Source organism: Phycodurus eques, chromosome 4 (genome assembly GCF_024500275.1).
Source record: "Phycodurus eques isolate BA_2022a chromosome 4, UOR_Pequ_1.1, whole genome shotgun sequence".
NCBI classification, from domain to species: domain Eukaryota; kingdom Metazoa; phylum Chordata; class Actinopteri; order Syngnathiformes; family Syngnathidae; genus Phycodurus; species Phycodurus eques.
Genome location: NC_084528.1, coordinates 24,305,287 through 24,321,002, shown reverse-complemented (window position 1 = coordinate 24,321,002; position 15,716 = coordinate 24,305,287). Strand labels below are relative to the sequence as shown.

The window sequence follows — 15,716 nt, the reverse complement described above, 5'->3', positions numbered from 1 at the left end:
GCTAATGCTAAGCTAACAGTCACAAAACAAAAGTCAATGTAAATGCGAGAACATGTTAAATTCGACAACCTACAGGGGTGACGCTAACACAAAGCTGCCACTTAAAATTGGCAATCAAATTCTGACACCGATGAAATTCAATGACGTACAATAATGAGGCTGACACCAAGCTGAAAGTTACTAGCAATCGTCAATCCAAAGCTTCACTACGTGTGGAAAAGATGCTGATGCAAAGCTAACAGTAACGAACGATCTAAATGTAATCTAAATAAAAGCCCATAAAACCAGGAAATTTAAAAATGTACAGACATGATGCTAATATGAAGCTAATACGTATTACTTTAATACTAATACTTTATTATTATTAAAGACCAAGTCCGAAACCTAGGTGTTCTGATAGATTCCGAACTGACTTTCAACAGTCATATCAAATCAATTACTAAAACTGCCTTTTACCATCTGAAGAACATATTCAGAGTGAAGGCTTGCATGTGTCAAGCAGAACAGGAGAAGCTCATCCATGCTTTTATCTCAAGTAGACTTGACTATTGTAATGGTCTTCTGACTGGACTCCCTAAACAGAGCATTAAACAGCTGCAGCTCATTCAGAATGCACCAGCTCGGTTTCTGACCAGAACAAAGAGGTCAGAGCATATTACTCCCATTCTAAAGTTTTTACACTGGCTTCCAGTCAGCTTTAGAATAGATTTTAAAGTTCTGCTACTGGTCTATAAATCACGAAACGGTTTAGGTCCTGAATACATGAACGAAATGCTAATGGAATATGAACCCAGAAGGGCTCTGAGTTCGACAGACGCAGGTCAAATAGTGGAGCACAGACTCCAAAGCAAACATGGTGAAGCAGCATTTAGCTGTTATGCTGCACACAAATGGAATAAGTTGCCAACAGAAGTGACGTCAGCACCAAGTGTGCATGTTTTTAAGTCCAGGTTAAAAACTTTTCTTTCTTCCCGTGCTTTTTAGAGCATTTCCACTTTTAAATGATATTTCTTGCACTGTGCGCCCTTTTAATTGTATTTTTATTTGTTTCTCTTTGTTTTAAATGTTTATAAGCTTTTTTGTTTCTAAATGCTTTTAATCATGTAAAGCACGTTGAGTTACCTTGTGTATGAAACGCCCTATATAAATACATTTGTTTGCTTTGCTTTGCTTATTATAGTTGTTATTATTGTTAGTATTTGTATTTTCATTTTCTTTTGTTTGTTTGCGTTATTTCCCTTCCAAGCCAGAAAGCTTTCTCCCCAACAAGAAGAAGATAGCAGTTGACTTACTCGCGCATGCAACTCCTGTGCACCATGACGTCTTTGCTGCCCCGCCCCCCTTCCCACAAGGCCTGCTCTGATTGGCCACCGAGACGGGACAGCGTGACGTACGTGCCTCAGCAAAATGATTGGAGTAAAAAAAAAAAAAAAAAAAAAACGAAATAAATAAATAAAGAGCCTCAAGTTGGCTCTGAGCTTCCCACAAAGATCTGTAATGCACCTCCGAGTCACCTGGAAGTCCTGGATGTCCTCCTCCTCCTCCTTCTGCTTCTTCATCGTTTTCTTCTTCCTCTCCTCCATCATGCGACCACACTGGACTTTCTAAAACACATCAAGCAAGGGGATTTATTTCCATATTATTTTACACTTTGTTTTTTTTTTTGTTTTTTTTGGGGGGGGGGGTTATTTTTTTTTTTTCATTTTTATTTTCATTTTTTTTTTTTTTTAACTTTCTTTCTTTGCGGAACGACATGGAGTACAGCAGCTCCCCGAAGCCGCAGCTCTCCTCGCGGGCCAACGCCTTCTCCATCGCCGCGCTCATGTCCAGCGGCAAGCCGAGCAAGGACAAGGACGGCGGGGACAGCACCATCAAGCCCCTCGGTACGTGCAAAAAAAAAAAAAAAAAAAAAGCAATATATAAATCCATTTATAAATAAAAAGCAAAAGTATGACGCAAATTCGTGTCCATTTTACGTTTTATTTTCTTGTTATTTTGAAGGTGGAAGTCTGTATCATAATAAGAGTAATAATAAAGCACCTTGGAAATTTAGGAAAGCAACAAAAAGTTAGTTCACTCGAATTTGTACATCGGTTACGCGCGATTAAATTGTAGTAAACTAACATATTGTTTGGTTATTTTCGAGGGAAAGAGCAGACAATTACCACATTTGAATCATGTGCAACTGAAAATTAAGTCCTTTTTTTCCCACTACAGTATATGATAGCAATAATTATATATTTAAGGAAACTTGTATTCATGCACATACGGTCAAGTAGGCTTTATGTATGGAATTCTATTGAGTTAATAAATAAGAATATACAGCTCCGTGGGGGGGGGGGGGAATAAACACTGTAACTTCTTTGTTATTTTGACCATTTCTCATGTTCTGAAAATAATGCTCTAAATGACAATATTTCGAGTTAGAATTTGGGAGTTGTGTTGTCAGTGGTTTATAGAATAAAACAAAAATTATCATCTTACTCGCATATCGAAATAATCAAATTTAGAGAAGCTAAATTACTTTTTTTTAATTTACAATTTTCTATATAGGTATTATATCCAATTAATAAAGAAAATATACTTGATGACATCATGGAGCAGGATCACTCATCTATAAACAGGATTTCTGGTTTGTTTATTTATTACTTGTATTCAAGTTATTAATAAATGTATGTATTGACAACCTGTATTCATAAATGTCCCGATATATTTTTGTACTGTATTTACTTTTGTTTTATTTACGGTCAAAAAGTGAGTTAAAAAATAAGAATATATTTAATATCCACTTGTATTCATGTACCGTTGTGATGCATTTATTTGTTTTTATTTATGCTATCATATTCGGGTGATACATTAGAATAAATAATTTAAAGATTATTTGTATTTATGCACATACAGTAGATTTTTGTGGTGTTTTTATGTAGGTAGTGTCGTGTTATTTTTTTATTTTTTTGTGTGTTTTATATTGATTGTATTCATCAGGATATATTTAATTGCAACATTTACACAATATAAATGTAGAGTTTTTCCTGTTTAGGTGTTATTTATTGATTTAGTAAATGGGAATGTATTTATTAATAACTTGTATTCATGCACACAGCGTGTGATTGTAATCTACTTAATGCATTGTATTCTGTCTATTAATCATAATGTATTTTGTGAGAAATTGCATATAAATATATATAAAATATTTGTAGTGAATTTATTGAAGGTTTTATGTTGAGTTATTAAGAATGTGATATTTTGTCGGTATTGTCATTATATTTTAAAAAGGCATAATCAATTTAATGTGATGGTCTTCCTATACATTTTTGTTATAAATTCAAAATATGCATTACAATGAAAAGCAACTGGTAATTTTTTTTTTTTAAATAGGCACTTCACAAAATGTTTTCACCCAAAATTTGGATTCCTTTTTTAAAAAAAAAAAACTAATCGTATAAAATCGACATTCCATCATGTTTCCTTAATAAAATGTATGACTAAGCAAATTACCCCCCACCAAAATAATAACCAAAAAAAACGTATCTTTTGAAAAAGATTTTTTATCATAAATTCTTTTCATGGCCTTCTTCACAAGCTGTATTATAAAAATATGTTTTAATTCCTATGAAACAGTTTTTTTGATCACAACTTTCTTGCTATAATTTGAATGACTTGTAATTCATTTCTATAATTCCAAATGTGTGTATTAATAAATCCAAACGCAATTTTGCCTTTGCAGAGCAGTTTGTGGAGAAGTCGTCGTGCAGTCAGCCGCCCCTCTCGGACCTCTCGTCCTCATCCTCATCTTCCTCCTCCTCCTCCTCCTCCTCCTCCTTATCTTCGTCCTCACTGGACCTGGTCGGGAGCGCGCCTCTGGTGGCCGCGGGGGCGTGCACGGAGCCCCTGATCCCGACCAGCCCGGGGGTCCCGTGCAGCGAGGAGATGGCCAACATCTCCTGCAGCTTAGAGACCAAAGAACTCTGGGACAAGTTCCACGAGCTCGGAACCGAGATGATCATCACCAAGTCCGGAAGGTGACAAAACACAGAGATAAAATAATAATAATAATAATAATAATAATAATGCAATTTGGCTATCATTTCTAAGTGCAAGATCATCAAAGCAGTACAGGCAGAAATCAACAATAAAAGGAATCTAATTTGCATATAAACAAATAATTCTATGAAAATAATTATATATAGATTGTAAATTCATTCTATTTTATAGAAGGCAGGTAGGTTTAGCCTCATAGAGTGTATTTAATTAGATTACGTTTTGTGTATTTACTGATCTTTAATTATTGTTGGTTTTATTTTTTGTATTTGCAATCGACAAAAATTCACATGGTGGCTATTTTATTTAATTGATAATAACCTTTAAATACATCATGTTTGTACTTCATATATTTATACACGTGATAAGGACTATTTCTTCCAGGAAAAAAGGACTTTCATTACTATTTTACAATTCATTTGAAACACATTTCTAATAATAATAATACAACTCAGCCCTTTCTGCTAATTGTACGTCATTGTTATATCTTTCACACAATGAGTGTTTTTAGTAAGTTGGCAAGCACTAAAACGTGTCATTTTGGTTAAAAACCGTCAAGATCGTGGACTTTTCAATATTGAAAGAATTCACCATTTTAGACATGACTTCTTACCAAATCGTGAAGAGTCACATTTATTGCTAACATCATTTTGCAATGGATTTTAATAGAGTTAAGTGTAAAAATAATAAAACGGTGTCATACTAGTTGTAATTTAGACCTCTAAATTCTACACAAGGTCATTTATTTTTAATAACACTGATGATTTCGTGCATTAAATCACCTTTAACGATATTTGCTGTATTTGTGATGGCCAAAAGTATATCAGTATAAGAAACATTTGATCAGTTAAAAACGAACATTAAATCATGTATAAAACAATATCAGTCTCGACTAGACAATTATTTACAGAATAATTCAAATAAAACGAGCAGACAACATATTTTGTATCAATATGAAAGAATTAGCAGAAATGTGAGAAATAAAGTATATATATATATATATATATATATATATATATATACACTTCTCACATTTCTGATTCATTGTTTAGTTATTGTTTTAATATTAATATTAATGATGAAATAGTAAACATTGTTGTTATTGTTTTTTAAGTGTTGATTGCATACCCCATTACGCATGTTTGTCAAAGTACTTTTGACGTCACTGTAAGGTGACCTTGAGAGCCCTGAAAGGCAACGCTAAATGAAATGACTAATAATCTAAAAATACTCCTCCTAATAATGATATTAAAGTGTGCTCTTGCGCGTGCGTGCGTGCGTGCGTGTGTGTGTGCGTGTGTCTGTGTGTGTATGTGTGTGTGTGTGTGTGTGTGTGTGTTCGAGGCGGATGTTCCCGACCATCCGGGTGTCTTTTTCGGGTGTGGAGCAGGAGTGCAAGTACATCGTGTTGATGGACATTGTTCCGGTGGACAACAAGAGGTACAGATACGCTTACCACAGATCCTCGTGGCTGGTGGCCGGCAAGGCTGACCCTCCTCTACCTGCCAGGTAAACATCAAAATATATTCATATACGCTAGTATAAAGGTGTATCACAAACTGTAAAATGTCTACAAACATGTTGGGGGCGGGCGGGGGAGATAAATTAATTAATTAATACTTAAAGTAAACATTAAATAATAATAAATAAATAACAAAAGAAAAATTAACCTTTTTTTTCTTACCAGTTTTCATTTCCTGCAAAGAAAGTCTCCAAATGGCGTCACGCAACAGTTAGTTCCGCCCAAGCAATCTGATTGGACAAGTCATTCCATCACCGCTGTTCAATAGCGCATGGGACTTTTAACTGTATATATCACTCCGCCTAACAGGTGATCTTAAACCGGTAATTTAACGTTCAGCCGTTAGCAAAAATTAAAAATCTTAGTCACAAATATGGACATAATCCCCAAAATTATATTTGATTAAAAGTATCAACGGTGGTAATGTAAGGTTAATGACACATTAAATGTACAAACAGGAGCGGACAGTCATAACGAGCTCGCCGTCCTCGGGTCATTTAGCATTTCCGGACTATTTTGTGTAGAACTCCCACTTAAGGGACACAATAGCGTGACGCGACTTTACGTAACGTGGACAAATCGCCTAATTTGCTCCGTGAAAGGGAAAGAGGAAAGGCAAACTTCATTTGTGTGTTGGTGTATTTAAATGTGCGTGTCAATGTTGACGCCGACGTTTTTGGCTATTTAGCGTGTCAAGCCACTGTTTGCGGAACTATATTTGTTGGCGGAGCCGGACAACTGATTAAATATGCAAATCATAATTTTCTGTCGCCTGTCACTGTTAATTATGAAATTGTACGTGTAGATCTGTTGTCAAAAATTATGTTCCCTTCCGCACTCGACCTGTTAGCCTCATCCCTACAACCGAATCACAGCCGTGACGATCTCCAGCACGTCACTCCCTCTCGTGTGTTGCTTATTTGTTTCGGAAGTAACAGTATGTTTTCAATCGTTTATGGAATAAAACAAAAATGTTCATTTTACTCAAACATGTACCGCAAGTATTGTAGTTGTAACGCGGCAATTTCTTTTTTAATTCAATGGGAAGGGGTAAAATAATAACAATGTCAGCATTATTTTTGAAAATGTGTACAGTGACACAAATAGCCAACTTTTAAGTTAAAAGGGACAAATTTAAATATTTCATACATTTAATTTATTTTTGTTGTCAGATTGTCTTATTTTTATTTTGTTAAAAAAAAAAAAAAAAAAGACTGTTAAAAATGTCCATAATGCAAACAATATAATTGTTGCACAAAATGTATGCGCTGGTTGGCTACTTTGAGAGCTCTCGGCCAATCAGAGGCGAGCGTGTGACGTCTCTGTTGTGGTGTTACATTCATAGGTTGTACGTACATCCCGACTCTCCGTTCAGCGGCGAGCAGCTGATGAAGCAAATGGTTTCCTTCGAGAAGGTCAAACTCACTAACAACGAGCTCGACCAGCACGGACACGTCAGTTTGTATATATGTTATATGTTGATTTAAAATCATTACTGTAAAACATTGCATTTTTAAAAACTCAAATATATATAGCTCTGGCACTGACTGAACTCTTTTTTTGTTTTAAATCGCTTTCTTAAAGCAGAAGAAACATGAACTAATACGTATCCATTTTTTAACATTTTACTCTCACCAAATTTAAGAAGTCAGATTATAACATCTTCATTTTTCTCATAATTATATTTTATATTGTCCGTTTGTAATTACAGCTTTATATATCATGTTAGGCATGATAGCTTTCTTATAGGAAACCCTTTGGCATTTATTTATCTTCAGTTATATATTTATTTACATTAAGGGATCATAATTTGTGTATTACGTTAAACAAAAGAACTAAAAAATAGCTATTAATCACTGCCAGCCTTCCCAGTTAACATGGATATTTGACTTCTAAAGCCGTCAACGGCAGTGAATGTGTTAAAGAAAAGGATTCCATATCTTTATTTTTTAAAATAATTCAAACTACTACGCTACTTACTTTCTGAGTCTTCTATCAATCTCTGAAGCTCAGTTTGATTTATTTTTTGTGTGGGATGTTAAGTCTAGTTTCATGGGCACGGCCATCTCGGAACGGGGAGTTGGCCCACTGATGAATCTGTAAAATTGCTTGGTGCAATAGAGGACAGAGGACCTCTATATGTCTACATTGGAACGTAACTTTGATTTACACTAGTATTCATCTGAGTTATGCCTTCTCTTTATTTATTTCTACACTTACTTAAAAATGATCTAAATTGGAGTTAGCCCAGTCTTGTTCTCAGTAGTTCAATTATTATACTGGATTAGTGGTTTTGTGTCACATAACTTGGTGGCTTCATTTTCTGTGCATCTTGACTCGAATCAGCCAGAACAAAACAAAACCATAAAAATTGAGCTACTGAGAACTGGAGGGGACTAACTCAATTTTGTTTTCATTTTACAGGAGAGCAGCTTAAAAGTTTTATGGCTGCAATAAAAACAGGTGGATTTATATTGTAGTGATTTATATGTCAATGAATGACGTCACTCTCGGGGATGTTTTCTGTATTCATTTCTTCACTTAATTTAAAAATGACCAAAAATTGAGTGAGCCCACTCTAGTTCTAAGTGGCTCAATTGTGTGCGTGTGCTTTCAGATTATCTTGAACTCCATGCACAAGTACCAGCCTCGGGTTCACATCATCAAGAAGAAGGAGCACACGGCCTCGCTGCTCAACTTCAAGTCAGAGGAGTTCCGCACGTTCGTCTTTGTGGAAACCGTCTTCACCGCAGTCACCGCATACCAGAACCAGCTGGTGAGTCACCCCAGCCGCTAGTCTCTTTCACGCAGCTTGCCAAATCACTCTTTCCCACGTCGGTGTTCTGTGTGGAGGGTACTATCGCGAAAGCTGGCGACCAACGAGTTGGCCGTTTGCTGTTTTGGGAGGCATTGTCAAAGCTGCGTGTAATCGTATATAAAGGGGTGTGAAGTTTAACACACTCACTACTGCCGCGCTGTGGTGTCAAAAGCAATTAAGCATCTTCTGTTACGACTCTCGACCTTTGGGTGACAGAGGCTACTGAGTCTCGGTTGTATTCAAAACGATCAAATGTTTTCCATTGAGAGCCCCTTTCACACCGACATCAAAAGCTGTGTGTAAAGGTATTCTCCTGAATTCGGTGAGTGACTGTGTTCACGGTTTCTTTCTGTGTAAGTGAAGTTTTTCCAATACTACTAGTCCCTTTCACACAGCCAACGTTTTAGTGTGTTTTTCTTGCATCACTGTTCTGTGGTAATGAAGTTGACCGGTAATTTTCGGAGGTACCTTTAAGGTTGTGTGAAAGGGTAGACCACAATGTCGGCAGGGGCTTCAAGTTTAACACACTCACAACAACCGCCATGTAGTGTCAAAAGCAATCAAGTTTCTTCTTTTATGGCTGATGCCGCAATTTTGTGGGATCTCTATTTGAAGGAGGCGACTGAGTCTAAGTTGTTTAAGGTTTCAAGTTTATTTCTTCTGTAGCCCCTTTCACAATGCCTGTCAAACCATGTTTTACCTGCATTGCTGTTCTGTGTGAACGCTACTGACATAGAATGTGGGGGATGAAGTTAACCTTATTTACCACCATTAAAGGTACAGTGTCCCCCTAATTGACCCCCCCAAAAGGATTATTATTACCTATTGAACCCACAAGATGGCACTACCTTTGTCTAAATGAAACTCCTCAACTCACATAAACATGGTTCCTTGACACAAATGCCACAAGATAGTGGCAAAGCACTACTTTCCTTTAAAAGACAATCCTCAACTCACTTCAACATAGGTCCTTGACACTTAAATGCCACAAAAGGTAGACAAAGTACTAGTTCTGTCGAAATAAAACTCCTCAACTTACTTCAACATAGTTCCTTGGCACCAAGATGCCACAATATTGCAACAAATAGTTTTATTTCTTTGAGCAGAAAAACAGCAAAAAAAACAAGTTTTTTGTTTTTTTTCAGTGAATGCGTACAAACAAAATCCACGGTTTCGTGAATTTGAAAATGCCGAACTTCGAATATGTGAGGGTTCACTGTCCTATTAAACTTTGTCTGAGGTGGAATGTGTGTAATGTTTTTTGCAAAGTTGGGACAGGGTCTGAAATTTGAATTAAACACACAATACTCACTTTTCCTGCCTAGTCGTGTCAAAAGCAATCAAGCATCTTCTGTTAATGATCATGAGATTTTTCATGTGTATCATTGTTAGCTGCTGAAGCTTGTTAGCTTCAACTAGCTCTGCATTAAATACAAACGCATCTATACACAAAAGCAACGTGTGTGTGCGCGTGTGTGTGTGTGTGTGCGTGCGTGTGTGTGTGCGTGCGCCAGATCACCAAGCTGAAGATCGACAGTAACCCCTTCGCCAAAGGATTTCGGGATTCGTCGCGGCTGACGGACATGGAGAGGTACAGGGAATTCTGGGAATGCCATTTTCTGTTTTAACTTGCAATTTATAATTTGTATTCCTATCCATTTCAACTCTGTATGATTGGAATATAAAAGCCTACTAGAACAGGTGAACCTTATTTGGAGTAAATCATTAAAAATATTTCCATTGAGTAGGACAAGTTATAGGTCACATTAATGTTAAAACGTTTGCAATGAATTATCTTGGTTTCCTTTTTGTTCCTTATGTTTCAAAATCCTGGCATTTGAACAGGGGTGTGGAGACTTTTTATATCCACTGTACGTAATGGACACGCTTTTACAAGCACACACTTGGGGGTGGCGTCAGAGTGTATTTGAAGGCTGTGAATTGGAGCTGATCAATTGATCTTTGGGGAGCTAGAGAGAGAAAACGTGATTAGTGAACAGTTGCCATGCGGCTGCACTCCAACGCGCTTTAATCCAATTGGCTGACTCTGAGTGATTGAAGCCAGCAGGCCCCGCCCTCCCTCCCTCTCGCAGTGCATTGTGGGACTTTGCCATGGGGTCGCGCTGATAAAAACGCACATTTGTACTGGTCTGCTGACACATATTGCACTTTACTAACCTGATTGGAGGGAGGGGGGGGGGCTAATGTGGACGCATGGATGGCATCATGCAGACCACCACATACGCTTAACACACGCATGCACACACACAAACACGCAAACAATTTGTGTCACTGGGCTTGACAAGAGCAGCTTGACAAGACTCAAATGAGGTAATGCACTTGGGGGGAGTGTGGGGGTACACACGCACACACACAAAAAACTGTTCCAAGAAACACAATGTCAGATTTGATTATGATATGGATTATGTCACAACAAGGAAGTAACAAAACATAAATGGCATGACAAACATGTTTGCTTGAAAGTAAATTATTGTATATACTGTGTACAAACTGTGTGTAAAGATCCGATTCAATCTGATTTTCGTAACATTAAGACTTAAAAAAATGCAACTTTTCTTCTCAAACAATAACATTTATTACTGAAAAAATATGATTTTTCTTCTCATAAAAAAAATTGTAGTTGTAAAGTTATAACTTTCTTACTCACATTATTCCAACTTTTACTCGGAAATATTCTACTTAAATATATGTATATAGGTGTGTATATGCATATATGTGTGTGTATATATATATATGTGTGTATATACGTATGTGTATATATACGTGTGTGTGTATATATGTGTATATATACGTATGTGTATATATGTATATGTGTATATATATGTATGTATGCATGTGTATATATATATATATATATATATATATATATATATATATATATATATATATATATATATATATATATATATATGTGTGTGTGTGTGCGCGTGTATGTATATTTGTGTGTGTATATATATATATATATATATATATATATAAAATATACAGTGTCGTGAAAAATATTGGCTCCCTTCTCAAATTCTTATATTTTGGCATAGTTTCCCTACTTTGTTTAAGATCATCAAACAAATGTAAACATCAGACAAATATAACCGTCCATCCATCCATTTTCTGAGCCGCTTATCCTCACAAGGGTCGCGGGAGTGCTGGAGCCTATCCCAGCTGTCATCGGGCAGGAGGCGGGGTACACCCTGAACTGGTTGCCAGTCAATCGCAGTGATCTTGAACAAAGTGGGGAAATGATGCTAAAATAGAAGAATTTGAAAATGGGGACAATACTTATAGTGGTAGGGGGGTTTGTGATGATCCTAGGAACTAAGTCGTCTGGAGCTTTATGCCCTGCCAGGGTCACCCATGGCAAAAAGGTCCTAGGTGACGGGCCAGACAAAGCACAGTCACCGGGGCCCCGCTCTGGAGCCAAACCCGGAGGTGGGGCACGATGGCGCGGCTGTGCACAGCCAAAAAAGGCAACGTGGGTTCCGCTTCCCATGGGCTCACCACCTGTGGGAGGGGCCAAGTGTGAGCTCGGCGGTGGCCGAAGGCGGGGACCTTGGCAGTCCGATCCCCGGCTACAGAAGCTGGCTCTAGGGACGTGGAACGTCACCTCTCTGGCAGGGAAGGAGCCCGAGCTGGTGTGTGAGGTCGAGAAATTCTGACTGGACATAGTCGGGCTGATCTCAACACACAGTTTGGGCTCCAGTCTTCTCGAGAGTGGTTGGACTCTCTTCTATTCTAGAGTTGCCCACGGTGAGAGGCGCCCAACAGGTGTGGGCATACTGATTGCCCTCCGGCTCTGCGCCTGTACATTGGGGTTCACCCCAGTAGATGAGAGGGTAGCCTCCCTCTGCCTTCAGGTGGGGGCACGGGGTCTGAATTTTGTTTGTGCCTATGCACCAAACAGCAGCTCAGAGTACGCACCCTTTTTTGAGTCCTTGGAGCAGGTGCTGGAGAGCACTCCCGCTGGGGACTCCCTTGTTCTGCTGGGGGACTTCAACGCTCCCCTGAGCAATGACAGTGAGATCTGGAAAGGCGTGATTGGGAGGAACGTCACCACCGATCAGAACCCGAGCGGTGTTATGTTATTGGACTTCTGTGTTCGTAATGGACTATCCATAACAAACACCATGTTCAGACATAAGGGTGTCGATGTGCATTTGACACCAGAATACCATAGGCTGCAGTTCTAAGGTCGCCTTTGTGGTCATGTCATCTGACTTGCGACTTGTGTCCTCCAACCCGTTGGTGGACACCAGCAGTAAGGAATGCCGTCAAGCTGAGGAAGGGGTCCTATCAGATGTATCTGGCCTGTGGGACTCTGGAGACAGCTGATGGGTACTGGCCGGCCACTCGGAATGCAGCTTTGGTGGTCACTAAGGCAACAACCTGGGCCTGGGAGGAGTTAGGTGAGGCAATGGAAAATAACTTTCAGACGCCTTTGAGAAAATTCTGGTCCACCATCTGGCGTCTCAGGAGGAGGAAGCAGTGCACCCTCAACCATGTGTATCGTGTGGATGGGGCACTGCTGACCTCAACTCAGGACGTTGGGAGTCAGTGGGACGAATACTTCGAAGACCTCTTCACTTCTACCGACATGCCTTCCCAGGAGGAAGCAGAGTTTGGAAACTCTGAGGCGGGTTCCCCTATCTCTGGGGTTGAAGTCATCGAGGTGGTTAAAAAGCTTGTCGGTGGCAGAGCCCCAGGGGTGGATGAGATTCGCCTGGAGTTCCTAAAGGCTCTGGATGTTGTGGAGCTGTCCTGGTTGACACGCCTCTGCAATATCACATGGACATCGAGGAGAATGCCTCTGGATTTGCAAACCGGTGTAGTGGTCCCCCTTTATAAGAAGGCGGACCAGAGGGTGTGTTCCAACTATGGGGGGATCACACTCCTCAGCCTCCTTAGGTCTATGCAGGGGTTCTGGAGAGGAGGGTCTGTCTCGAAGTTGAATCTCAGATTCAGGAGGAGCAGGGTGGTTTTCGTCCTGGCTGTGCAACAGTGGACCAGCTCTTCACCCTCGGCAGGGTCCTCGAGGGTGCATGCCTAAATGTGTTTTGTGGACTTGGAGAAAGCGTTCGACCGTGTCCTTCGGGGAGTCCTGTGGAGAATACTCCGGGAGTATGGGTACAGGACCCCCTGATACGGGTACGACCGGTGTCCGAGTTTGGTCCGCATTGCTGGCAGTAAGTCGAATATGTTTTGTTTTGAGTGAGGGTTGGACTCCGCCAAAGCTACCCTTTGTCACCAATTCTGTTCATTACCTTCAGGGACAGAATTTCTAGGTACAGTCGAGGCGTTGCGGGGGTCCGGTTTGGGGACGTCAGTATTACGTCTCTGCTTTTTGCAGAAGATGTGGTTCGGATGGCTGCATCAAGCCACGATCTTCAGCGTTCACTGGAGTGGTTCGCAGCCGAGTGGAAGAAGCTGAGATGAAAATCAGCACCTCCAAATCTGAGACCATGTTCCTGAATCGGAAAAGGGCGGCGTGCCCTCTCCGGGTAAGGGAGGAGATCCTGCCCCAAGTGCAGGAGTTCAAGTACCTCGAAGTCTTGTTCACAAGTGGGGGAAGAATGGAGCGGGACATCGACAGGCGGATCGGTGCAGCGTCTGCAGTGATGCGGACTCTGTATCGGTCTGTGGTGGTGAAGAAGGAGCTGAGCCGAACAAAAACAAAGAGATTTATTTTGGGCTGTCGTTCTTGGAATTCTGCTGCAGGGAAAGTGTTGAGAATCTGATCCACAAGCACTCGTACGCCCGCTCGCCCATCCGAACATATGCCGGAGACGACGACCACATGCCCGACGACGGACACCTGCCACACGCCAGAGGTGACTAGCAACATTATTGTTATGATCATTATCATTATTAATATTATAGGATTTACCACAGCAGCCTGCTCCGTGAGCTTGGATGACAATGTCCGTTGAAGCAGCATGTGGCTTATTACCCAAGCTTTTTCTCATACGCTCAAATAAACATTTTGTTTTTTGGCAACCTGAGGCAGCTCGATTATTAATACCGTGTGACAGCAACTCTATTCTTGTAAAAATTATGATTTCTTTGATTTTTTTTTTTTATCTTGGAGAAAATCTGAGTTTTCATTATGTACAGTATATATTATGATAAAATCTGAATGTCTTGGGAAAAAAATGTTTTTTTTATCTCTGATAAATGTTTTCAAAAAATGAATTTGGGGAAAAAAACTTATCGGGGCAAAAAAAAAATTCTAGTGTCATCAACACTTTTTCTAAAAAAATAAATAAATAAACAAAACGTTTTTTCCTCAAAAAATTACATTTTTAAACTCATACAAATTTATTTTCCCAAAAAAGTAAGACTTTCTAAAGATATACATTACTTTATCTTGAAAAATAAGACTTGTTCTCTAAAAATATTATCTTTTTCTCCCAAAAATTACTTTTTCAAAAATGTTTACATTTTCTTAAAGAATATGACTTTAATAATAATAGTAATTACTTTATTCCTGAAAAAATATGACTTGTTCTCTAAAAAATATTACTTTTCCCCGCCTCCAAAAAAAAGATGATTAAAAAATGTGGAGCACCATCATGACCAACATTACTGTATATTGCACATAGAAATTGTACCTAAAAATGTTAAAGATGAAATGCGTTGATGTGCGCAGGCTCAGCGTTCACGGCCTCGGACAACCTGTCGCTGAACTCGTGGGTGAGCGGCGGCGCGTCGGGCTTCTCGGGCTTCCAGCCCCCTCCGTCGCTGTCGACCATGGGGGCCTCCGGGGCCGCCTCCCTGCCGCACCCCATCCAGGGCTCGCTGCCCCCCTACGGCCGTCTGGGCGTGCCCCTGGCGCCCAGCGGCGGCCCATCCTTCCCGTCCTTCCACATGCCGCGCTACCACCACTACTTTCAGCAGGGTCCCTATGCCACCATCCAAGGCCTGCGCCACCCCTCGGCCGTCATGACGCCCTTCGTATGACTTGACTTCACCCCCTTCGCCCGGAACGCCTCACTTTCATCCTGTGTAAATAGTTCACCCGCCCCGGCAACAATAACAAAAGGACCTCCAACAAGCGGAAGAAACAATAAAAAAAAAGTCCATGAGAGGAACATCCTGGCACTCAATGACCAGAAAGCAGAGCTACCGATGTTTGTTTGCCAATGCAACAAGACGGCGAACCTCAATCAATGGCATGGATGTTATCGTACTTGATAGAACGTTGGACAAAGGGCCACACTGAAAGGAAAATAATAATAATTATACTACTGTTTTCTCACAAGATTGCAACTTTTTTTCCCTCACTAAATTAGAACCTTTTATTTGGGGAAAAAAAACTTT

General features: G+C 39.8%; 1 protein-coding gene across 3 annotated transcripts; it reads left to right on the top strand.

Annotated features, from left to right (window-relative positions):
* The first annotated feature begins 1,753 nt into the window (after nucleotides 1-1,753).
* On the top strand, nucleotides 1,754-15,356 carry tbx20 (T-box transcription factor 20). 3 transcript variants are annotated; one of them, XM_061675740.1, is made up of 9 exons: nucleotides 1,754-1,883; nucleotides 3,728-4,022; nucleotides 5,386-5,550; nucleotides 6,909-7,017; nucleotides 8,181-8,339; nucleotides 9,896-9,972; nucleotides 12,341-12,343; nucleotides 14,115-14,227; nucleotides 15,046-15,356. In XM_061675740.1, exons 1-9 carry the CDS (start codon nucleotides 1,754-1,756, stop codon nucleotides 15,354-15,356), a joined length of 1,362 nt encoding a protein of 453 aa, XP_061531724.1. The 3 variants fall into 3 exon arrangements, with proteins under 3 accessions (XP_061531724.1, XP_061531723.1, XP_061531722.1); XM_061675739.1 differs by lacking the exon at nucleotides 12,341-12,343; XM_061675738.1 differs by lacking the exon at nucleotides 12,341-12,343 and having other exon boundaries at nucleotides 9,896-9,987; nucleotides 14,100-14,227.
* Nucleotides 15,357-15,716: the final 360 nt, after the last annotated feature.

What these genes read in the sequence shown, in the direction of transcription:
- tbx20 (XM_061675738.1), top strand. Translation starts at nt 1,754, where the DNA reads ATGGAGTACAGCAGCTCCCCGAAGCCGCAGCTCTCCTCGCGGGCCAAC. An exon ending in GACCCTCCTCTACCTGCCAG is followed by an intron (nt 5,551 to 6,908) that starts GTAAACATCAAA and finishes TTACATTCATAG; the next exon opens with GTTGTACGTACATCCCGACT. An exon ending in AGCTCGACCAGCACGGACAC is followed by an intron (nt 7,018 to 8,180) that starts GTCAGTTTGTAT and finishes GTGTGCTTTCAG; the next exon opens with ATTATCTTGAACTCCATGCA.